We start from the raw sequence: 26,056 nt of genomic DNA on the forward strand, positions 1-26,056 counted from the left end.
AAGGTTTGTTTGGTTACTTCATTTGGAGTTGAATGTTTTCATTTTCAGGTTTTTGGCGAGTTTAATCAAAAACTTGTGTTTTACGAAAACTTGTGGTTTATGAAAAATGTATGGAAAAACTAGTGTTTTTGATATAGGTTTTTGGGTTTTTTCGCAAAAACCGCGTTTTTGGCTTGGTGTGAAAAGGCTATTAGGTTGATTTCTGGGTTGTATTATTTATTATACTACACTCGCGCTTGATGCGTGCGGGGTAATACTATACTATACTCTGTCCGATAAAAATTGGCAGTACAGGGAAGATAGGACATTTGCATCTCACTCTGCTTCACGCCTTCTGAATATGTCTATCACATCAAAAAGCTCACACAGCGATGCCATACTATCCAGAAAAAATGTTTCGAAAAGGTACCAGCGTTACCATCCTGGCGGTAAAATTTCACAAAAACGAATAAAAAAAATTAATTTTTCTTTTTACACCACAATAACAAACAAAAATTCACTCATATAAGACACAGCCCAACCCCACGCATGCGTAACAAATTTTTCCTGTTAAAATGTTGAAATGCGTGTTAAAATATTGACATTAACTGTTTTCCTACATACACAAAATAAAAAAAAACAGCCCCAGCACCACGTCAACACATATGCTTTTTTTCGTTTTAAAAGCTTGAAGAAAGCATTAATCCTGAAAGCTCTTTCAAAAAAATAATAGAAAAGGGAGTAGTTTATGAAGGAAGTTTACCAATGGTAACTCTTATGTATTGTGAATACTTTTAAAAAACAACTTTGATGATTGAGTTTCATTCTGCCACAGATCGTGTGGCAGATCGGTCATAGGGGGATGTACGTCGCTTGGTAAAGAAATTACAACAACAATGCCATGGCACGCCTGTGGTTTTCTTGTGTGTTTCAGGGGCATATTTTTCGTTTGGCAACTGTTAGGTCCCATTGATTTTAAAAAAGCTCTCCCATAAGGCCTGTACTGCCAATTTTTATCGGACAGAGTATATAAATGCGTTGATTTTTTTTTTTTACCATTCACATAATCACTGGCTCTATATGGGAAATAAATAAAAATTTTCAAACTCAATGGTATATGATAGGTATAGATGAAGCGGTTTGCACTAAGAAAGGTTTTTATCCAAATCGCACATTAAATAGGGTAAAAAGGGGCAAAATGGCAAATTGAAAAAATTGTCTAAAATCTAAATGCGTTGTTGTAGAGAGTTGATTTTTTTTGCAATAGATAGATAATCATTTTTTATGTTAATGGACCTTTGGTAAAAAATTTTAAAAAATTTAAAACTATAAGAAATCGTTAGGTTTTGAAAAGCTTACCAAATCGGGGCAAGTTGAGAAAGGGGTGATTTTGGGAGTGGGGAATTTTTTTGGGGAATTCTGAGTATACCAATGGATAGGTGGTAGAAAAATAGTCGAGACGTGTGTTGGGATTTTTTTTTAAACTTACTGATTTTTGAGATAGAGAGTTTTGAAAAACACCTATTTTTTGCGTGTTAAAATTGGGTGGGTTTTTATTTTTAGAAATATTTCCGAGTGCTCAAAAAATCTGAAACTTATAGGGTGTATAGGTGGAGTATGTATGAGTGTATGTGCAAAAAATTGGAACCGTTGAATGAAATTTTCCATCTAAATCGGAACGAAGAAGTTTTTTTGGGCTAAGTTTTTTGGTCATTTTTTCCCGTTTTTAACCGTTTTTAATTTTTATCTTTTTTTCTTAGCTCATAAATGAATAAAATTTACAGGGTTGATAGACTATTGGTAGGACTATATGTGTACAAAATTTCAATTAATTTCGTACTCACAATTTTGAGATAACGGTAAAATAAAATGTTTGAATTCAACAGGTTATAACTTTTGATCTAGAGCAGATAGAAATTTTATTAACTTTTATGAGCATCCTGATACAATTACCTTTCATTTGGTATATCACACTTAGCGGTACATTCACTACAAGCTACACAATGTTAGATCAAGAAACTTGCGAAAAACCTCAAAACACCAGTGGAGATCTGTTGATCATGAACAGTCACCAATGTAGGAAGTACCGTAATCTCAGTCTGGAAATTCGACATGGTTGACTTTAAAAAATTCTAACTTTTCTTGTAGGCAACTTGGAAATAAGATTGAACCGTCATGTGAAAGGTGAAACAATAAGCTTTAACGCGATATAAAAATGTTTATAGGTTGCCATTGAAAAAAATTGATTTAATAGCAAGAGAAGAAAAAAATAAATGTTTTTTTGCTTTTTTTGATGAAAATACATTGAGTTCAAAAAATTCTAGCTCTTTTTGTAGATGTCTCATAGACCTGATATATATATATATTTTAAGCTAAGACAATAAGCTTTTAGATGGTATAAAATTTTTTATAGGTTGTCATTAAAAAAAATTGAATAAATGACGTGTGAAGATAAATTTATAGGTTTTTTTTGCTTTTTTTGATGAAAATGATTGTTTTCAATAAATTATTTTTATACCTTTTGATCATTCTTAAAATTTTAATATGGCTTTATTCCTTAGGAAATTTTATAAGCTTTTTAATGGTATAATTTTTTTCTAAGCTTTTTATATTAAAAAATCGATATATTGATAAAAGAAAAGAAAAAAAGTGTTTTTTTTTGGCTTTTTTTGTAAAATTTGATTGACTTTAAAAAATTATTACTTTTTTTCTACAAAACTTACAGATATAAATTAAATCTCAATTTCTAGCTTATGTAACAAGCTATAACATGGTGCTATTATTTTATTAATTTTTAAACAAAAAAGTTGTAAAAAAAATTACATAATAATATTTTTTTGTTTTTTTTTTTTTTTCAAGAAATAAGAAAATTTAAAATATTACAATCTACCTACACATGATTTGTCACAGTTTCTTTGATACTTGCTTGATTTATCTGATTGAGGTATCAATGGAAAGGTAATATCACATATAAAATTAAAAAAATAAAATCTTACAAAATTCTTAACAAAATAAAGCAATAAAGGGTTATATAGAAAAAACAGACTAAGTACTACATTTTTTACCGCTTTGATTACTTTTCTTATGCATTAATTATATATCTAATTTACTATTTTTCTACACAAACGTATGCTTAATTTGACTTATCAACTTTACTGTATGTCAATTACAAGCGTCTTGAAAAATAATTGAAATATGCTTATACGCAATTCTAAGCAAAATTCAAGGTATTTGGTCGGAAAAAATTCATATTCTAAAAACTCTGATTTGATTTCAGAAATCCACTTATTACTTCGGTATTTTTATTTTTAAATCACAATAAATGGGTTCTCAAATAAATCATGATATTAAGGGTCACTGTATGTATTTTAATCAAATAATAATACTGAAAATTACCATAATTTTTGAAGGTTTTATTTGAAAAATAAAATGTTTTTCTCTCGCTTATTCTGACCAGCTGCATTAAAAGTTTTTATTTTCATTTAAAATAGTACTCAGAATGTTCATTAATATTGTCCAATATAGTAGAGAACTAAAACTCCAAAAGTGGCAATATTTGAGATAAGAAATTATTTAAAAAATTTAACATGTCCTTTTAAAAACTTTTTCGTAATATAAATTGCATTTATTTTTCAAATTTTCTTTGCCACATTTTTTAAGATTTGAAATTATAAAAGGAAATGTCATGTAATACATATATTACAGTTTATGAAAAAAATTAAAAAGTATTTCATTTTCTAAGAACTTTTGTAATAGAAGTTTTGAAAAAAAAAATTAACTAATTTTTTTTTTAAATTAGCTAATTTTTTTTAAGTTCAACATTTAAATATAAAGTTATTTTTTCACCATTCAATAGCCCTTATTGTTGAAAGTTAAATAGCAAAAGTTTAAAGTTCTTATTTGCCAAAGTCTTTGAGAAAATCAATTATTTTAATGCACAAATTCTGTTTTTATCAAAAAATCCAATGAAAATGAAGTAATTTTTAATTTTTTTTTTTCAAATCTGTAATAAATATTACCTTTTCCTCTTCGGAATTCATCTGATAATATCTATGGCCCAAATTTTTTTTCAAAATAAATTCAAATATTACCAGGAAAAAGTTTGAAAAAAAGCCATTTAAAATTTTTTAGTAAGGTTTTTTTTGTTACAAAACTCTGAGTTGAGGACCAATTTTTCAAAAAGTCGTGATTATATAGTGAATTTAAATTTATATAGATAGAAATGAGATTCTGTTTTTAAAAAGTGTATGCAAATATTGTAGGTGCTGCCGTTGGGTTTAAAATATTTTGTTTGCATTTAAAGTCAGTTCGTGAGAAAATTAAAGATAGTCTTTTACTACCATATATTTGTTTTCCTTAAATTACGTAGAGAATCTTTAGTATCATTTATCTTATGAAATTTAAGCAAAAAAAATGGTTTTGTTTAAAAAAATTTAATTTCATCGGCAATTTTTAAACTATAGACCTTAAAGTATTTCATTGCCGACGTTTTAAAAAAAAGATCATCAAAATCAGATCTGTTCGGCCGGGGTTTCTAATAATTTGCTTTAGTTACTACACTAAAAAATATTATTGCTTTATAATGTCTACGAACTTCAAATTAATTTTTCAAATATCATAAAATTTAAAATTTTATAGGTAAATCTATGAAGAAGTTGAAATATTGTAAGCCACCAGCGCATTATTGCTCACAGTTTCCCCAATAATTGCTGGATTTGTATATCAATAGAAATGCAATATGATGTATAAAATTAAAAAAAAAAAAAAAAACCTTGAAAATTTTTAAAAAACTAAAGCAAGAAAGTCTTCAATTCCAAAAACTGACTAAATATTACACTTGTAACTGTTATGATTACTTTTTTTTCTCAAACTTGATAAATTAAAAATGTATCCATATCAAACATTATTGTGCGTCAATTACAAGCTTCAGGAAAAATAATTGAATTATCCTTATCTTTAATTCTAAGCAAAATTCTTGGCTTTTAGTCATAAAATGAATTAATTTTTGAACTCTGGATTAATCTTAAAAAACAATTAATTATAAATTCGAAAATTAATTTTTGATCATTACACAGGTCAACACGAAATTTGTGCTTGGGTTGTGACTATGAAATTATGATAGATATATTGATACTCATCTGGAAAACATTTTTCTTTTTATTTTTAATTTGCTTTTGAGGTCAGCAGAGAAATTTCCAGTATTCGAGAAAATCTGTCTTTTACAAAAATTGTCGGACGTAATTTTGGCAAAAACTCTACAACGTCTTAACCGATTTCGCTGATTTTTGTTTTGTTTTTTTCATTTTAATGCTGTTTTCATATTCATATTCAGAAAAATTAAAAAAAGAAGAAAATTAAGAAGAAAAAAGAAAAATTATATCGAAATTTTCGTTTTGTTCGAATTTTTGTCAAATAAGAGCTTGAGGCATTATTTGATACTTTCTATTTTCAATATTTATGGTAAAAGTAAATCACTCTGATGGTATTTTTAATCTACAAAAATAACTGTATCCAAACTGTAGCCAAACTAATTCATATTGAAATTCTTTATTTATTGAAACATTCAATTAATTTGTTTGCATAGTATTTTTATTATTTTGTTGCATATACATTGCATATACAGTAGGGTGGGTCAAAAAAATCGAAATTATTTTTTTTGATTTGGTACTCCGAAAAATCGATTGCTAGACACCTCTAGAATATACACACCAAATATGAGCTCTTTATATTAAGGGGAAGGTCCTCCGCTTTGCAATTTTCCATTTTTACATCAAGCTTCTACTAAAAAAAAATAATTTTTTTATTAATTGACTTTTTAGCAAATTTCTTTTCAGAATCTTGTAGGAAATTGAACGCTCTACAAAAAAGGCCTTATACACTTTTTTCGTTTATCTAACCGTTGAATAGATATTTGAGGTCCAAAAATCGAAAAAATCTTTAAAAATTCGTTTTTTGTTCTTAATTTTGTAACAAATTGAAAAATTATAAAAATCAAACGCGCAATACATATTCTTGTTGGAAATTGATTGCTCCACAAAAAAGGTCTTGTTAACTTTTTTCATTAATCTAACCAATCTAAAGATATTCGAGGTCAAAGTTAAAAAAAAATATAAAAACATTTTATATTTTAAAAAAATTTCCAGTTCACTGAAACTTCATTATTTTCAAATTAGCACGATATATTCTTGTAGGGGCTTAAACGTTCTACAAAAAATTTTTTGGAATCAAATTGATTGCTTTAACGGTTTAGAAGATATTCGTATCCAAACCAATGCCCACTGATTTCAATAGTTTTCTTATGACCCGTATGCATTGCGATTTGGATACGAATATCTTCTAAACGGTTAAAGCAATCAATTTGATGCTAAGAAATTGTTTGCAGAACGTTTAAACCCCTACAAGAACCCGTGTTGCTAAATTGAAAATAATGAATTTTCAGTGAGCTGGAAAATTTTTAAAAATATAAAATGTTTTTATATTTTTTTTTAACTTTGACCTTGAATATCTTTAGAATGGTTAGATTAATGAAAAAAGTTAACAAGACCTTTTTTGTGGAGCAATCAATTTCCAACAAGAATATGTCTTGCGCGTTTGATTTTTATAATTTTTTCAATTTGTTACAAAATTAAGAACAAAAAACGAATATTTAAAGATTTTTTCGATTTTTGGACCTCAAATATCTACCTTACGAAAAGTATATTTTTGTTTATATATAAAAAAAAAAATTAATTCTGCTCACAAGTGGCTTCTTCAATAAATGTTAATTTCATAAATTATACTAAAAAAAATAGTAATAGGTTGTTTAATTTGTTAATTTGTAATTTTTTTTTTCTATTCCTGCCATAAAAACACAAAAAAAGATATTAAAACTCCAAAAACTTAGCTGCAAGTATTTATGATAAACTTTTGTATGGGCTCGACACACTGTGCAACGGTTAGATAAACGAAAAAAGTGTATAAGGCCTTTTTTGTAGAGCGTTCAATTTCCTACAAGAATCTGAAAAGAAATTTGCTAAAAAGTCAATTAATAAAAAAATTATTTTTTTTTAGTAGAAGCTTGATGTAAAAATGGAAAATTGCAAAGCGGAGGACCTTCCCCTTAATATAAAGAGCTCATATTTGGTGTGTATATTCTAGAGGTGTCTAGCAATCGATTTTTCGGAGTACCAAATCAAAAAAAAGAATTTCGATTTTTTTGACCCACCCTAATATACAGGGTGTCTAGAAAATAATGGATCAAACGAAACTTAATATCTCTCAGAATTTGATAGCTTTTTCAGCCCAAATCCTTACGGTTTTCGATTAAATATGCAGTTCTTGTGAAATTTCCCTACTTTGCAACAGTATTTGCTTTCCTCTGCCAAACCCAAGCACAAAAAATATTTTTATTTTTGTCGACCTGTGTTATAAATGCGATTTTAAATGAAAGATAACATTCAAAGCTTATTAGGGAAAGTGGGGAAAGGCCGTCTGGCTTTTCAGTGTTTGACTGTCTTAAAACCAATAAAAAACTTCTTCTAATTAAAATAAAGGGGCATATTAATAGTCGTTTTTTGACGCCTTTTTATCTTAGAATGGGGTTTAATGTTATTTAAAAAGGATAAACTCCAGTCTTTTTTAGTAATAACTTAGACAGCGTCAATGAATATGGCCCATAGTCTTTTTTCATTAAGTTTATTATTTTTTTTAAGAAACTCTCAAAATTAATAAAAAAAACACTGAAAAGAAGATAATACGTTTTGAAAAAACATCAAAAAAAAAACTTTCTTGGCCCACATGAGGGTAAGACCGCCCTATCAAATTTTGTTGGTAGACAAATTGTTTCTTTTGTTTTAAATGCAATCTATTTGCAATAATAACACACGTATGATAATATTTTCATTAGTTCTTCCTCCAGTCATTTATCTTTCTGGCAACATTAACGGGTACCTTCTTTTTTCACTTTTTTGAGCTACCTATCTATTTCTTTTAATGTTATCTTTACGACCATACTTCTTTCGCAGAAAATATTTTTGAATATTTACAATCTCTTATAGAAAAAAAGAAATGCTAAAAATACTACCGATTAACATGAACGATAACATTTGATGAAAAATCACAAAATTTACTGTCTCAATTGAACTTGCTCAAACTTACAGACGTAGTCGACCACATTGTATATATATTTCTATACTACTATCATGAAGTCGAATTTAGTATTACTTTAAGTCACAACTATTTTGAGGTGGCGATCAGTGCATTTATTTCATACAAATTCTGCTTTTTTAAGCTGCTACTAGAGTTTCTAAGATCGTTTGTCTTCATGATAGTACTATGGAAATATATATACAATGGTCGACCATACCAGAAGGCACTTATTTTATGTTACAAATGTTGCCAATATTCCTTTTTTTCATGCAACATAGTGCAACCCACTTGCCCTAGATGAATTTTTAATAAAAAAGAATATTAGAAATTGCAATTGTTTTTGTAGGCTTTATATGAATATATGAATTTTTTCAAGCGTATTTAGCAAATATTTGCTCAAACTTACAGACGTAGTCGACCACATTGTATATATATTTCTATACTACCACAGACAATTATATACAGATATCGCATCCCATAGAAAAAAATTGTCATCAAAATTTTTTCCAGCCGAAACGTTTCAGCCGACAAGAGCTTTTTAAATTGGAATCAAAAAGGAGAAGAGAATTTTTCAGCCGACAAAAAAGCTTTTTTTTAATTTAAAAAGAGAACAATAAAAAGGTTCTCTTACGACCATGACCTTACTCAAATACTCACTCTCCCGCGAAAATAAAAAAAGGAGTGCAAGTGGGTAGATAGACGTGATTTCAAATCAATTCGTCTTTGACTTTCTAAGCAATCAGCTGCTGTGAAATATTTCAAATAGGTATATATCGTCGGCGTAAAGCAAAATTGTTCTAAGTACAGAGGATTCCTTAAGGACTAAGAACGATTTTGCTTTACGCCGACGATATGTACATAAACTGTATGTAATTGAAAATATTTTATAAGAGAGTGTCGGCTGATTTTGAGATTTCATGGGCACTGGGCACCGATCAGATCATTCAATTGTGTGTAGATATATAGACATACATATGAGGTGCAGAGTGTTGGTGAAATATGAACATGAGCATAGTGTGCGTATCTGCTTATACATTAAGCTGATTCAGTTGGGCGACATGACGTCTGCGTGCATAAGGCGGCCGGCCCATAGACAAGATACTTGTGTGTTCGCTCCGGTGTGTATGCGTCGCTTAAATCTGTGAAAATTTTGGTAGATGGATAGGTAGGTAAGCAAGTTCTTAGATGAACTTTATTTTTTTGATGGAAGCAAGGAAAAAAAAGCAGGGTTGTAAAAAAATCTTTTTTAAAACAAATATTTACTGCAACTTGATATTGTTCCGCATTAAAAAAATACTATTGCACCATCTTTATTGACAAAAACAATATTTTGCCTTAAAAAAAATTGTACCTATTGCAATTAAAAAAAATTCTCCATAGAAAAAACAAATCAATGCAAAGTGTGGGGGTGTGGGCAATAAATAGTTCATTTTTAGTATTCGTCGAACTTCTTACAATTTTAATTGCAATAATTATTTTTTTAATGAAAATATTTTTCTGTTGTACCTACCTCATACAATTTTTTGTATTGATGCAATTTTTTTCAGTTGCAATAAACGTTTTTTTTTTTCAATTAAATTTTTTTTTTTCAAAAAATATTCTTTTAAATTTAAATTCATTTTTTTACTTGCGGTTTACGATTTACGGAAAAGTTAAGAATTCGTAAAAAAAATCGAACTCGAGATAACAAAAAGCCATCTATCTCGATCTGTAGCGATTTTCCTACTTGAAAATTGGTAACTAAGAGTGATTCCGTAGAGGGAAAATTTGCTTTAGGACCTTTTAAACCTTTTGTAGAAAAGGTCGCGTTTCTCAAAAATTTTTGAATTTTTTTGAAACTTTTTTTTTATTCATATTCAATTATACAGGGTGATTCAGGAATAATGTGCCAAAAAGCTAGAGCGTGTAGGTTAGGTGGAGACAAGAAAAAAATTGTATGGGAGGGGGGGGGGGGGTGGTGTAACACAATAACGTGTTACACCTTTTTGAAAAGCCAAAACCCTAGTCTTTTACAAACATTTTTTAGAAAGCGATTTTATGGCACAGTTTTTGAAAAATTAATTTTTAAAATAAAAATTAAAAAAAAAAAAATTTCAAAGTAATTTTTTTCAAAATTTCATAAAATTAAGTACTAATTTAGTTTTTTAAATTCGATGCTCTTATTCATTTGTAAGCAAAAACAAAAAACCAAATTGAAAAATATTTTGTGATTTTCGAAAATTAACAAAAAACCAAAACTACTTTTTTCTAAAAAACCTCTTTATTTTTTGTTTTAACATGGCTGGACTTGTTGATAAATTAATTTATGAAACATTAACCATTCGTCAACTATTTTTTAAACATTAAGACTTAATTAAGGATACAATTAAGTGATACCGTATTGGATTAATCCTGAATTGATCAACTTTTTTCATTGATAACACCTGAAAACTTACCTGAGAATTTTTCTTACTATGTCTGGGGTGCTCGCTGCCCATGGATTCTTTTCTTTCCAAAATTTTTATTATAAAAATTAATTTTTCAAAAACTGTGCCATAAAATGGCTTTGTTTAAAATATTTGTAAAAGACTAGGGTTTTGGCTTTACAAAAAGGTGTAACACGTTATTATTAGTATAACCTTTGATTTTTAATAATTTTTTTTTCCAAAATAAGTCAATTTTTTTTTAAATTGCCCCTCCCCGCTAAACGAAGGGGAATAGACCCTCCCTCCCATACGATGTTTTTCTTGTCTCGACCTAACCTACACGCTCTAGCTTTTTGGCACATTACTCCTGAATCACCCTGTATAAATCACTTTTGTATGCATGATATAATATAAGAATATTGTACTTAATTAAACTAAACAAACACCAAAAGAAAATAATATTTCTTCTTTGTTTTATACGGTGATGAATATGCCCCTCGATTTCATGGTTTACAAGGTGATATTACCCCTTAAAATGCATTCACAATCCTTTTGCATACCTACACACAATTACTCAATCCCACCATCCAAGGAAACAAAAACAAAACTAAATTGCAAAAAAAAACAAACAAACAAAAACAAAAAACCAACCCAAATATGTATGTAGATACTAGTACATAGGTATTCCTTATTCTTTCTTTCTCTTCTAATAGATCTTTTGTGAGTAGGTAGGACGACTTGATACTCGAGCTACAAGGTCTACTTCTATGGACAGAAAAAAAAACACATATGTGCATTCGGTTTGCCTTTCAATTTTTTTTATTGACAAACAATATTGCAACACCACAGGTCACCTCATATTTTTATTCCTCATCTCAACCTGAACCTAGCTTATGAAAAAAATATTAGAGAAAAAAATGCATTTATTGCTCAGGTTTTTATTTTTAAATACGTCCACAATCCATCTGCACACACACAATTATATTTTTCTTCCAAAAATCCCGCCTTAAAAAAGAAACAGTTAAAGCGCGATTTTGCAATGCAAAAACACAACAAGAATACAAGAACAAATTTCAGAGATACAGAAAAAAAACGATTCCAACTCAAGAGTCAAGACCGTTATGCACATGATTTTTTTTCTTTTCTATCCATACAAAAAGATCTCGCTCTGTCTGAGGCAGAGCGGTGAAAACACATGATACTAACTCTCAAAGACCACGTAAAAGAGAATCAGAGAATAAATAATCAAAATTCCAAAGAGAAATAAAAGCATTTTAAAATTTCTCAAATTTTTCATTGAAAAGAGCTTTTTTAAAAGCTCTTCAAAGTGGTGATTTTCAGTTTCATATGTCACTTTTTTCTATGAAGATGAGATATCTGTATATAATTATTTGTGATACTACTATCATGAAGTCGAATTTAGTATTACTTTAAGTCACAACTATTTTGAGGTGGCGATCAGTGCATTTATTTCATACAAATTCTGCTTTTTTAAGCTGCTACTAGAGTTTCTAAGATCGTTTGTCTTCATGATAGTACTATGGAAATATATATACAATGGTCGACCATACCAGAAGGCACTTATTTTATGTTACAAATGTTGCCAATATTACTTTTTTTCATGCAACATAGTGCAACCCACTTGCCCTAGATGAATTTTTAATAAAAAAGAATATTAGAAATTGCAATTGTTTTTGTAGGCTTTATATGAAGATATGAATTTTTTCTAGCGTATTTAGCAAATATTTTCTTTTCTTTTATTAAATATTTTTTTTTTTTTGTAAAATATGCAGATTTTTAAAAATTATATTGTTTTTTAATACTTTTGAGTACTTATGACAGTTTTGTTTTTGAAGTGAAAATTTCTGTAGTATCGTAGTGATTTGAAACAAGATGAAACGAAAAAGCGACACGAAAAATCATTTGATTATAACTTCTTTGTTTTAATAGATAGATAAATTAAATTTATACTGTAGATAGGTAATTAAATAAACTATGACTGTGCGAAATTTCTATTAATTTCATATTCAATATCCTGAGATAATTATCATACAATCAGAAATCAATATTATGTTCCGTCAATTGAAAGCATGAGAGATAATTGAAACAGGAGATGTACCTATAATAAAATTTTGTAGATTCAAAAGTTGATACTTGATCGTCAAAATACATAATATTGTTTAAGTTATAATAAACTTTGCATATAAACAAACTCAAACCCACTTTACTGTTAACCCCACTAAAACTTTAACCCCACCCTTATTCCTATAACGTGTCCAAGAAGTAGTTTTTTAAATGATTAAATGTATTCATGTGTACAACAAAAACAAAAAGAAGCAACAAGCACCAAACAGCAAACAAGGACCAACAAACAACCAAACACCCCAATAACCAACCAAACAACTTAATAACAAAAACACAAACACCTAACAATAAACATGAAACAATGAACATCAGAGAATAAACAACAATTAACAATCGACAGACAAAAAACAAGAGGCAACCAAACAATTAAATCATTATACAACCAAACAACAAAACACTTACAACAAACGAACAATCAAACAAACAATCAAACAAACAATCAAACAATCAAACAAACAATCAAACAAACAATCAAACAAACAATCAAACAAACAATCAAACAAACAAACAAACAAACAATCAAACAAACAATCATCAAACAATCAAACAAACAATCAAACAAACAATCAAACATACAATCAAACACAATCAAACAAATAATCAAACAAACAATCAAACAAACAATCAAACAAACAATCAAACAAACAATCAAACAAACAATCAAACAAACAATCAAACACACAATCAAACAATCAAACAAACATACAAACAATCTAACCAACATTCAACTATATACATAAAGCACTATACATAAAACACTATTTAATTCCACTCATAACCATAGCAGCGAAGCGCTATGCAACAGGCGGGTCGGCTAGTATAATATAAATACATATGTCCTTTTTTTTCATTGTCTTTGTTTATATGTTGCGGATTCAGTTTTTTTTTTGTAGGTTACCACAGAGAATTTTTGCCATTTTAGGTATAATAGTTATATTTGCGCGGGGGAATGGGTAAAGGGTTATATAAGTGTATTTGTGGTTAGAATGCACTTGATGGTATTGCAATGGATTTTCAATTCAGTGTCTTCTTTGTTTTTTGAATGAAGAAGAAGCTTTTTATGTTTTGATCTAGTATTCTGAAGTAAAAACTCCAATTGAAACGAAAAAAGTAGTATGTAGATGCCTATCTGATTTCATAAATAAAATATCAGTTTGAAAAAACAGATCATTTTTTCCAAAGTGTTGAGCTTGAAAATTATTTTTGAAAACTTCCCTAAACTTTGATTACATAGTTGAACTAATACATATCAAGGTTGAAAAAAAGTAACTTATAAGTTATAAATGCTGCCTTATTTTTGTTTTCTAATAATGTAGGTATATAGGTAAATAAAAAACAAAATCGATTCAGTTACGAACTGAGTTCATTGCATTGGTTGCTCTTAAGAAAATCATTATTAAAAAGGTGTTGAAAGTAAATTGGATTGCTAAACCTACATATTTGCATAAAAATAATTAGGCAATAATCTTGTTTGGTCTATCCAAATTCACACAGCTATATTTATTCAAGGCCAAATTTTATACATAGTCATAACTATCAAAATTTATTCTCGGCTAAATATTTAGTCTAATTCGCATGCGGCCTAAGTTTGAAAAAATAAGTTCAGGAGACACTTTTTGCGGCATTCTCCATGATCATAATGTCATACAAGATTTATCTCTAGTCCATCCTCAAACAACATACACATACACATAAGAACATAAATACATGTATGTAAATACATTTTCATGTCAGCCGGCACGCGCGAGTGCTAGACAAAAAATTTCTCAACGAAGAACAACTCAAAAGTGAGCAAGAACCTGAAAATCAATCTTTCTGCGCAGCTACTCATATTTTCATACACACTACACAAAGGAAGCTGTCAAGTATATTATATCAAAGCACCCACAGAACACATCCTCTACCTGCTTCTCCGCTGAACAACTATAACACTGTGCAAGTTTTTTGAAAAATTTTTTTGAGACAGGTGCGCGATTAACTGTTTCGCCCGCCCTATTTCGGACCCGAGAAATCGATTGGCGTCATTAGTTTTTCGATTTATCGGTACGACTTCGAACAAAATTTTTTTTGAAAGATTTTCAATTATTTTGAGAATTTTCCACTTTTTTTAGTCATTTTTCTTCCAAAAACAATATTTATATTGTTAATAATTCTGCTCAAACGTTATTTGCTACCAGTAGAAAGACATTATAAACAATTTTGAACAATTTATTTGAAAATTTAGAGTTTTTTTTTTGAAAAAATTAAAATAAATCGAAATTTTTTACATTGTTAATCGTTTTTTCGCTGTTTTTGTTCTCTTTTGCACAAATACATTGCATGTTTTCCATTAAAAATTAATTTAACTGTTAATTTAGTGTTGGTTAAACTTCAACAGTCTATCGATAGCATCGATAACAAAAAAATATCGAGTATATCGATACTTCACAAAACGATAGTTTCGATAGTTTCAATACTTCCAAATTATTTTACCACAAGATTACCGATATTATCGATAGTTTTTTCTCAAAACTATCGATACAATCGATAATGGAAACTATCGATATCTACCAAACACTATGTTAATTCGTTGTTTATATCCAATAGGTGTGTTTTTTATTACCACCGGTCTTAACTGGACAAAAAAAAACGCCTCGGGGCTTAACCTGAAATCTTGGCAGCACTGTATATTGAATGTTCCGAAAACAGCAGACACAACAAAAGTTTAGAGTTGTCATATTTTTCGCTTTCGTCTTTTTCTTGTATTTTTCATGTATATTTTACAAAGAGATACAAAAATGTATGCTAGCAAAACTATTTTAGTACATTTTGTCTTTCCAAACGTGAGTTTTCACGTTTTTAAACAAATTCTAAACAATTTATGAAAAAATTAGTTTGGTAGCACAGATTTAAAACTGTTCAAAAAGTTAAGCCCAGAGAAATCTCCGGGCTAAACAACTAAGCCCACGGGGCTAAAGTGTTGTTGTATTTAACATGTAAATTGCTTAGCCCCGACTGCGTTTTTTTTGTGCAGTTAAGACCGGTGGTAATAAAAAACACACCTAATGGCAAACGAAAACTTAACTTGTAGTACAAATTGTGTTTAATTAATTTCAAAGCTATCGATAATATCGGTAGCCTTGTGGTAAAATAATTTAGAAGTATTGAAACTATCGATAGTTTTGTGAAGTATCGATATACTCGATATTTTTTTGTTATCGATGCTATCGATAGACTGTCGAAGTTTAACCAACACTAAATTAACAGTTAAATTAATTTTTAATGGAAAACATGCAATGTATTTGTGCAAAAGAGAACAAAAACAGCGAAAAAACGATTAACAATGTAAAAAATTTCGATTTTTTTTAATTTTTTCAAAAAAATCACTAAATTTTCAAATAAATTGTTCAAAATTGTTTATAAAGTCTTTCTACTGGTAGCAAATAACGTTTGAGCAGAGTTATTAGCAAAATATTGCTTTTGGTTGAAAAATGACTAAAAACAGTGGGAAACTCTCAAAATAATTGAAAAAAACTTTCAAAAAAAATTTTGTTCTAATGATGCCAATGAATTATCGGGTCCGAAAAAGGGTGAAACAGTTATTCGCGCGCCTGTCAAGAATTTCGACTTGCACAGTGTAATATTATTATAATGCAAAAAATTTCTCTGATACACAGAAAACTCAAATGCCATCCACAACAGCAACATGAAAACAAAAGTTTCTTTTTCATTTCAAAAATAAATAGGTATACACTCCAGAAATCTTTCATGAAAATATAGAATTTCAAACCAGTTTTCGTCCACAAACACCATATCCATAAAAAGATCTATGTATGTGTACCTACATCCATTTGGATGTCACCCCGCACGCGTGAGTGCGATGGCGATCTCATAAAGAGACTATGAATGAAAACCAACTTCCTGAGAGGAAAAAACCAGAGAATTCGATGGCGAGAGAGAAAAACACATTCACTAATACACACAAATGCTTTTACATGAGATCTGAATTCGCTGAAAAAGGGAAACCAGTCTTAAAGGTTATTTTTTCAGATTTTGTATTACTTTTTGGTTCCTTCAATATGATAAAATAATCAATTTTGAGCTTGTGTATGTTCTTATTAAAAATTTATTAAAAAGTTGAGTTTTATTTATTCATTACAACGAAACTAATACTGCTGTTCAAAAGTGCCCCTTCCATGTTCAAAGCTGCCCCATACATGGGGCACTTTTGAACATAAGAGCCTATATTGGTTTAACATCAAAATTTAATATAAATATTTCGTCTAACTAACCAAATGTTATTTGAAATCGAAGTTCAATGTTACTATTTGATGTTAGTAAACTTTACAGATCAAGAAAACGAACATATTTCATAACATAATTCTGAGATAACGGTAAAATAAAATCTTAGAATTAAACAGGTTATAACTTTTGACAAAGAGCAGATAGAAATTTAATTTAATCCTGATACAATTACCTTTCATTTGGTATATCACACATAACGGTAGACTAACTACAAGCTATACAATGTTAAATCAAGAAACTTGCGAAAAACCTCAAAACACCAGTGGAGATCTGTTGATCATGAACAGCCACCAGTGTGGGAAGTACCGTAATCTCAGTCTGGAAATTCGACATGGTTGACTTTAAAAAATTCTAACTTCTTTTGTAGTCATCTTTGAAATGAGATTGATACGTCATTTGAAAGGTGAAATAATAAGCTATCGCATGGTAAATTTGTTTATAGATTGTCAAACAAAAAAATTGATTCCATAGCCTGAGAACATAAAAATAAATGTTTTTTTTGCTTTTTTTAATGAAATTTGATCGAGTTCAAAAAATTCTAGCTCTTTTTGTAGATGTCTCATAGACCTGATCGATATATATATTTTGAGCTAAGACAATAAGCTTTCAGATGGTATAAAATTTTTTATAGGTTGTTAGGGAAAAAAATAGAATTAAGATAAAAGATAAAAATTCATGTTATTTTTTTTTTTTTTTTTGATGAAAATGATTGTTTTCAATAAATTATTTTTATACTTTTTTCGCATTGTAAAAATTATGAAATAGTTTTATTCTTAAGAAGAAATGCTTGGCATGATTTTTTTTGTAAGCTTTTAAAATAAAAAATTAATGTAATGAGAAAATAAAAAAGGTATTTTTTTTTTAGCTTTTTCTTGGAAATTATGATTGTTTGAAACAAGTAAACGCTTCAATTGACTCATTTTAAACAAAAGCACACAACCTGTTTTCTGACGAAGTTATCACGTAAAATCATCGTCCGTAAACCGGCTCTACAGACAACCTCTTTTTTTTTTTAATAAAACAAAATCTGAAATCATATTTCCTTGCAAAACAAATATGCAGTTTTGATTGATATATTAAGATGCATTTTTAGAAAAAAAAAATTTCAAAAATTTCGTTAGAGCCGTTTTTTATAACAAACATTTTTTTTTGGCTTACTCGTATATTAAAATTATATAAGTGCTTCTTTACAAGAAGTTTCGTTTGTTTGTGTTCGATATCTATATTTATTTATTCAGTCTGTCAGTCTGTCAGTCTGTCAGTCTGTCAGTCTGTCAGTCTGTCAGTCTGTCAGTCTGTCAGTCTGTCAGTCTGTCAGTCTGTCAGTCTGTCAGTCTGTCAGTCTGTCAGTCTGTCAGTCTGTCAGTCTGTCAGTCTGTCAGTCTGTCAGTCTGTCAGTCTGTCAGTCTGTCAGTCTGTCAGTCTGTCAGTCTGTCAGTCTGTCAGTCTGTCAGTCTGTCAGTCTGTCAGTCTGTCAGTCTGTCAGTCTGTCAGTCTGTCAGTCTGTCAGTCTGTCAGTCTGTCAGTCTGTCAGTCTGTCAGTCTGTCAGTCTGTCAGTCTGTCAGTCTGTCAGTCTGTCAGTCTGTCAGTCTGTCAGTCTGTCAGTCTGTCAGTCTGTCAGTCTGTCAGTCTGTCAGTCTGTCAGTCTGTCAGTCTGTCAGTCTGTCAGTCTGTCAGTCTGTCAGTCTGTCAGTCTGTCAGTCTGTCAGTCTGTCAGTCTGTCAGTCTGTCAGTCTGTCAGCCTGTCAGCCTGTCAGTCTGTCAGTCTGTCAGTCTGTCAGTCTGTCAGTCTGTCAGTCTGTCAGTCTGTCAGTCTGTCAGTCTGTCAGTCTGTCAGTCTGTCAGTCTGTCAGCCTGTCAGCCTGTCAGTCTGTCAGTCTGTCAGTCTGTCAGTCTGTCAGTCTGTCAGTCTGTCAGTCTGTCAGTCTGTCAGTCTGTCAGTCTGTCAGTCTGTCAGTCTGTCAGTCTGTCAGTCTGTCAGTCTGTCAGTCTGTCAGTCTGTCAGTCTGTCAGTCTGTCAGTCTGTCAGTCTGTCAGTCTGTCAGCCTGTCAGCCTGTCAGTCTGTCAGTCTGTCAGTCTGTCAGTCTGTCAGTCTGTCAGTCTGTCAGTCTGTCAGTCTGTCAGTCTGTCAGTCTGTCAGTCTGTCAGTCTGTCAGTCTGTCAGTCTGTCAGTCTGTCAGTCTGTCAGTCTGTCAGTCTGTCAGTCTGTCAGTCTGTCAGTCTGTCAGTCTGTCAGTCTGTCAGTCTGTCAGTCTGTCAGTCTGTCAGTCTGTCAGTCTGTCAGCCTGTCAGTCTGTCAGTCTGTCAGTCTGTCAGTCTGTCAGTCTGTCAGTCTGTCAGTCTGTCAGTCTGTCAGTCTGTCAGTCTGTCAGTCTGTCAGTCTGTCAGTCTGTCAGTCTGTCAGTCTGTCAGTCTGTCAGTCTGTCAGTCTGTCAGTCTGTCAGTCTGTCAGTCTGTCAGTCTGTCAGTCTGTCAGTCTGTCAGTCTGTCAGTCTGTCAGTCTGTCAGTCTGTCAGTCTGTCAGTCTGTCAGTCTGTCAGTCTGTCAGTCTGTCAGTCTGTCAGTCTGTCAGTCTGTCAGTCTGTCAGTCTGTCAGTCTGTCAGTCTGTCAGTCTGTCAGTCTGTCAGTCTGTCAGTCTGTCAGTCTGTCAGTCTGTCAGTCTGTCAGCCTGTCAGCCTGTCAGTCTGTCAGTCTGTCAGTCTGTCAGTCTGTCAGTCTGTCAGTCTGTCAGTCTGTCAGTCTGTCAGTCTGTCAGTCTGTCAGTCTGTCAGTCTGTCAGTCTGTCAGTCTGTCAGTCTGTCAGTCTGTCAGTCTGTCAGTCTGTCAGTCTGTCAGTCTGTCAGTCTGTCAGTCTGTCAGTCTGTCAGTCTGTCAGTCTGTCAGTCTGTCAGTCTGTCAGTCTGTCAGTCTGTCAGTCTGTCAGTCTGTCAGTCTGTCAGTCTGTCAGTCTGTCAGTCTGTCAGTCTGTCAGTCTGTCAGTCTGTCAGTCTGTCAGTCTGTCAGTCTGTCAGTCTGTCAGTCTGTCAGTCTGTCAGTCTGTCAGTCTGTCAGTCTGTCAGTCTGTCAGTCTGTCAGTCTGTCAGTCTGTCAGTCTGTCAGTCTGTCAGTCTGTCAGTCTGTCAGTCTGTCAGTCTGTCAGCCTGTCAGCCTGTCAGCCTGTCAGTCTGTCAGTCTGTCAGTCTGTCAGTCTGTCAGTCTGTCAGTCTGTCAGTCTGTCAGTCTGTCAGTCTGTCAGTCTGTCAGTCTGTCAGTCTGTCAGTCTGTCAGTCTGTCAGTCTGTCAGTCTGTCAGTCTGTCAGTCTGTCAGTCTGTCAGCCTGTCAGCCTGTCAGTCTGTCAGTCTGTCAGTCTGTCAGTCTGTCAGTCTGTCAGTCTGTCAGTCTGTTAGTCTGTTAGTCTGTTAGTCTGTCAGCAGGGGCGGACTGGCCCACCGGGCATTCTGGATTTTTCCCGGTAGGCCCTCGGGCAAGAAAACATTTCTTAAAAGCACTTGAAATTCAATTTTTAAATTCACTCACGTCATGCTTCAAATCGGTTTCTGGCCTTTTTAGTCAGTATAAATCTATTGTGCCCCTTATGGATCTTTCGAGACCTATAGAGTTATGTTTGTGAGCCTCCTATGTATGTTTCGAGGCCCACAGAATTATGTTTGCGGCATTTAAGTCAACGTAGGCCTCCTATGGATCTTAGTGGGCCTACCGAATTCTGTTTGTGGGCCCCCTATGGATTTTCAAAGGGCCCCATATGGATATTTCGAGGCCCACAGAATCATGTTTATGGCGTTTAAGTCAATGAAGGCCTCCTATGGATCTTTAGGGGCCTACAGAATTCTGTTTGTGGGTCCCCTATGGATTTTCAGGAGGCCCCATATGGATCTTTCGAGGCCCACAGAATCATGTTTATGGTGTTTAAGTCAATGAAGGCCTCCTATGGATATTTAGGGGCCTACCGAATTCTGTTTGTGGGCCCCCTATGGATTTTCAGGGGGCCTCCTATGGATCTTAATGGGCCTACCGAATTCTGTTTGTGGGCCCCCTATGGATTTTCAGGGGGCCCCATATGGATCTTTCGAGGCCCACAGAATCATGTTTATGGAAGGCCTCCTATGGATCTTTAGGGGCCTACCTAATTCTGTTTGTGGGCCCCATATGGATCTTGCGAGTCCCACAGAATCATGTTTATGGCGTTTAAGTCAATGAAGGCCTCCTATGGATCTTTAGGGGCCTACCGAATTTTGTTTGTGGGCCCCCTATGGATTTTCAGGGGGCCTCCTATGGATCTTAATGGGCCTACCGAATTCTGTTTGTGGGCCCCCTATGGATTTTCAGGGGGCCCCATATGGATCTTTCGAGGCCCACAGAATTATCTTTATGGCCTTTAAGTCAATGAAGGCCTCCTATGGATCTTTGGAGGCCTACCGAATTCTGTTTGGGGGCCCTATATGAATCTTTCGAGGCAAAAAACAAAAAACAACAAAAACTTTATCTGTATAGATTGTTGAAAAATCGAAATGAAAATTACTTTCTTTCGATAAAAACAGTGGTGCCAAGGAACTTTATTTGTTGTGTTAAGCCTGAACTACATCAAAACACAAAGTCAAAAAAGTACAAAAAAGTAAACACGATGTTTTTTCTTCTTCCCCCTAGTAGCTTGTTTGTATATCTCTCTTTCATTTTAAAAAAAAGTATTCGGTTCAAAAAGCTTGAACAAGACCAAGCTTTCGATTTTCACAAAGTTTTAAAAACAAATACACTGAAACAATACTTTATATCCTTTCCGTAAAGTAGCTCTTCGATCACATAGTTCCTGTCATTTTCCGAAAAAAAAGCTCTTTTGACAAACAATTGAAATTTCAAATACATTCGATTCCCTATAAGTAGTACTGTATCTCTAACGATTCTCGAGCTACATGTGTTGTTTCAACCGTCCTTTGCTTCAACAGTACCTAATCTCCCCTATTTAGAGATTTAGGTGACAAGATATGAAATAAAAGTAACAAATTGAGTTTTTAAAAAATATTGAACTCTTAATTGATTTGCAGCAAAAAATATTTTGTTTTATTAATTATTTCTTATTATTAAGAAATGTTTTAGTGAAAGAATTGTAAAAAACAAAAATCTATTATGAGCGGAGGGAGCAAAATACAGTTGCAAGGTCGGGACTTTTCAAAATTTCGCAAAAACTTACCAAATTCTGAGAGTCCTAAAGTTAGCCTATCAGCATATTTCGTTTGATCCATTACTTTGGGACACCCTGTGTATACAAAATATTTAACAAATTTTTAGCAAACACGAGTTGTGGTATAATTACGGTGACCATATTTATGGGAGCAAAACCCGGGACAAAAAGCATTATAAAATCGTAATAGAATGCATAGATAAAGTTGCTTAGAATATCAAAGCTTTTTATGTACCTGATAACTCACAAAAATATTTTGAATTTAATTTTATAAGAATTTTAATATCAATCGAATCGAATATCAATATCGAAGTACCTAATTTACCGGTTCAGTAAAAGGTACTGTTAGTAACTGTTAAAAATATTGTTTTTTTTTGTGAAAATCGTGAAGTGTTGTTTTTTAACATCATCATTTTATTTTAAAAGATTTTTAAATTGTGAAATCTTAAATTTTAATTTAACTTTTAACATGTAATTAAAAGTTTTGAAATTTTAAATGGTTCATTATTCAAAACACTTTTTTTTGTGAAGCTTTAACATGACAAACAAAAGCACTGGATAAATTCACGAAAACTCTTAAAAACAAATGCTTTTATTTGAAAAAATAAATGATTTTTAGCATTTACATTTTCCAAACTTGGTCAATTAATTAAAAGTAGGTACAATTAATAAAAAGGACTGTCACCGACTAATTTCTATAAGTCGGTTAATGTGGTTGCAGTCCTTCAGTATTCAAGTACCAACCGAATATGGTGGTTTGGGTCTAAGCAACACCCAATACGGTCGTCTTTGCGAAATCATTGGCGCCAATGATTTGGGTGTTGGTATTACTTTGGGTGCCCATCAAAGTATCGGATTTAAGGGAATTCTTTTGTTCGGTATCCCTGAACAGAAGGCCAAGTACTTGCCTAAGGTTGCTACAGAACAGGTGTATGCTGCATTTGCCTTAACCGAACCCAGTTCAGGATCTGATGCTAGTTCAATTAGATCGAGAGCTGTTAAGAGTGCCGATGGCACACATTACGTATTGAATGGATCTAAAATTTGGATTTCAAATGGTGGAATTGCCGATATATTCACTGTTTTTGCACAAACCGAACAGGTTTAATGTGGTTGCAGTCCTCGTAAAATGCCACATGTTCCGAAAAAATAGATAAAACGTCCTTAACAATTATTCCTGACAGACCAACCCCTTATATTTAAGAAAAAGAAGGTGCAATAAAGACGAGATCATTAATAAAACATCAAGCTCTTCAAATGTCTCTGTTAAAAAATATTTCTAATATTTTTTATTTATATTAAGAACATACATACATTTTGAAAAAAAGAGCTTGTTTCTAATTATTTTTCAACCACTGTATATAAAAAAAAACAATTTCTGCATATCAACTTTTATTTTTAAATATTTCGAGTAAGTAAATAATTATGTAAGTATTTTGTGGCCCTTTTCCTAAAAGTCCCGGAAGGCCCTTTGCATCCCAGTCCGCCCCTGTCTGTCAGTCTGTCAGTCTGTAAGTTCGTGCGACCCAGTCGTGCATTTAATTTATTAAACACTAATACAAAAAATTTAAAGGAGAATGGGCAAATTTGTATGAAACGCGGACGTGTCGCGGCCAAAAATGTTTTTGTCATTCATTGATGTAATTACATAAGTCATAAAACTATTTTTGCAAACAATTTTTCCCTGTGGAGTGCTTAACAAATGGATTAAATGCATTTTACACTTTTTATGAATTTTCTAAAGCTTATTTCTTAAAAGTGTAGGTATTTAAAATGCAAAATTCTGATGCTCTGTAATTTTTCCTGAGCCTGAAGACTCTAACCTTGAATATCCAACAAATAGAGAAAAAAAAATATAACATTTTTAAAACCACACTTTTTAGTTTTTTGTCCACTATTTTGTTGTTTAAATCGCATTAAAACTCTTTTAAAAAAAGTCTCGATAGTGTTGGTTTAAAAAGCTTATATTAAGAGTTCTATTGGTCGGATATTCATGATTAATGTCTTCAGGCTCAGGGAAAATGACAGAGCATCATATTTTTTATTCAAAATCAATATATTATTTACTTTGTCCTTTTCATATTTCACAATGCATTAAAACTACCAATATTGCGTTCTTAATGCTTTGCAGCAAAACGTCCATAGTAAAAAGTATTCCCCAGTTATAGTTCTTTCATTTGATACCAATTTAATTAATGGCCGCCGAGCGTCCAAAATGCCCATTCCCCATTATGAAATAAAATAGTACGTGTAAGGTACGCATAAAGCAATGCATGCATAGTGACAAGAAAACCAAGTCTGGTATTATTATTTTAAAATTTTGTCTTTTACAGGTCTTCATCAACATACACAGATTTGGAAAAAGGTCAAAGAAAGAATTCTTCAGGCAATCTTGTTTCGTTTCCCAGTGCCATTAAGCTCAGTATGCTCAATAGTGGACTTCTGTCATTTGGTAAGAAGAAGAATTTATAATTATTACTAACCCTGAGTTTAATTTTCTTAATAATTTAGGGGAAGTCTGGGCAAGACCGCCCCTTTAGTGTTTGATTGTCTTAAGAACCTATAAAAAACAACTTTAAATTAAAATAAAGACTTTATTCATTAAGTTAATTGTTTGCTGTGTGAACTCTCACTTTTATAAAAAAAAATATAAAAAATATTGAACAAAAGATAATAAGTTTTGAAAAAACACCTAACAAAAAACGGTCTTGCCCCACATTGGGTAAGACCGCATTATCAAATTTTGTTAGTAGAAAGGCCGTTTCTTTTGTCTATTTGCAATAATAACACAATTATGCCATATTTTAAATAGTTCTCACTTCAGTACAAGCTTTGTAGTACCGTTTGGTACACATTTTGCATAGTTGAAAATAGAAGGTAAGCTAAGTTCTCTTCCTGAGAATCAGTATTGCTTATCTTTTTGGAAGACTTAACGGTGAATTTCTTTTTTTACTGTTTTTAAGCTACCAGAGCTTTCAATTTCCCCATGGGCGGTCTTGCCCCAGTCATATCATATCTTATGTTCTGGATTATTTTTTTTTTTAATATATCTTTATTTTTCCTTCTTTCGCAGAAAATACCTACTTTTGAATATTCACTTTCTATTATAAAAAAAGAAAAGCTAAACATTTTAATTTTTTCAGTGTTATACAACTGACTTTTTATATGAACGATAACAATTTGATAAAAAATCACAAAATTTACCTTAAGAGCCTTCCGGACAAAAGTATGAGAAAAACGAGAAATTTGGAAAACTTCTGCACAGTTTGTGAGGTCCACAGAACAATTATTGCAAAAAACTAATTTGCTAATGAAAGATTGGCATTTAGCCTTAAATATGGTCTAGCCACATTTTTATTTTTTAAATTTTGTTCATACCTTATTTTAATATTTCAGTAACAGTTTTTGCAAAAAAGTCCAAAACAACATTTTTCTTGCATAGTTTAAGAGAAACTGAAGTGGAAAACACATATGATATATATGTCAATTTAAAGGAAGTGGCCCTATTTTTGAATAATCATTTCATGAAAAACATCAAAATTGCTCATTTTCTAATGCATTTTTAAATGTGTAGTTATATGAAAAAAGCAATATAATTTCCCCCAAATGACAAAATACTTTCTTTAATTGATCCAACAAAAAAAAATCATCAAAAAGCTACTTATTATTGCAAAATAACACTGTTAATAAAACTCAATTTTTTTATCAAAAAGTCGTTACTTTCTGTTTACAGCCGAATTTAGTTCATCAACGTGGAATTTTAAATGTGATTTTTAAAGTATATGTTTTCCAACCAGAATTATCAAACCTTTTAAAAATAGATGATTTAACTCGAGAGAAAAAAAAAATTTATGTAAGAGTTAAAAATTTCCCATAGAAATTTATATGGGGAAAGTATGACCCTAGAGGCACGGGTTAATGACCTTAAAAAAAATT

The 26,056-nt window shown here is 31.6% G+C and overlaps 1 protein-coding gene across 6 annotated transcripts in view; it reads left to right on the plus strand.

The window, feature by feature from the left end:
* LOC129905220 (receptor-type tyrosine-protein phosphatase mu) overlaps nt 1-26,056 on the plus strand; it is a 1,191,339-nt gene that overhangs the window by 93,690 nt on the left and 1,071,593 nt on the right. For all 6 annotated transcript variants that reach the window (XM_055980653.1, XM_055980654.1, XM_055980652.1 and 3 more), the window contains one exon: nt 24,454-24,572. In XM_055980653.1, the coding sequence (XP_055836628.1) occupies nt 24,454-24,572 (119 nt within the window). The remainder of the gene's footprint in view (nt 1-24,453; nt 24,573-26,056) is intronic.

Source organism: Episyrphus balteatus, chromosome 1, assembly GCF_945859705.1.
Source record: "Episyrphus balteatus chromosome 1, idEpiBalt1.1, whole genome shotgun sequence".
Taxonomy (NCBI): Eukaryota; Metazoa; Arthropoda; class Insecta; order Diptera; family Syrphidae; genus Episyrphus; species Episyrphus balteatus.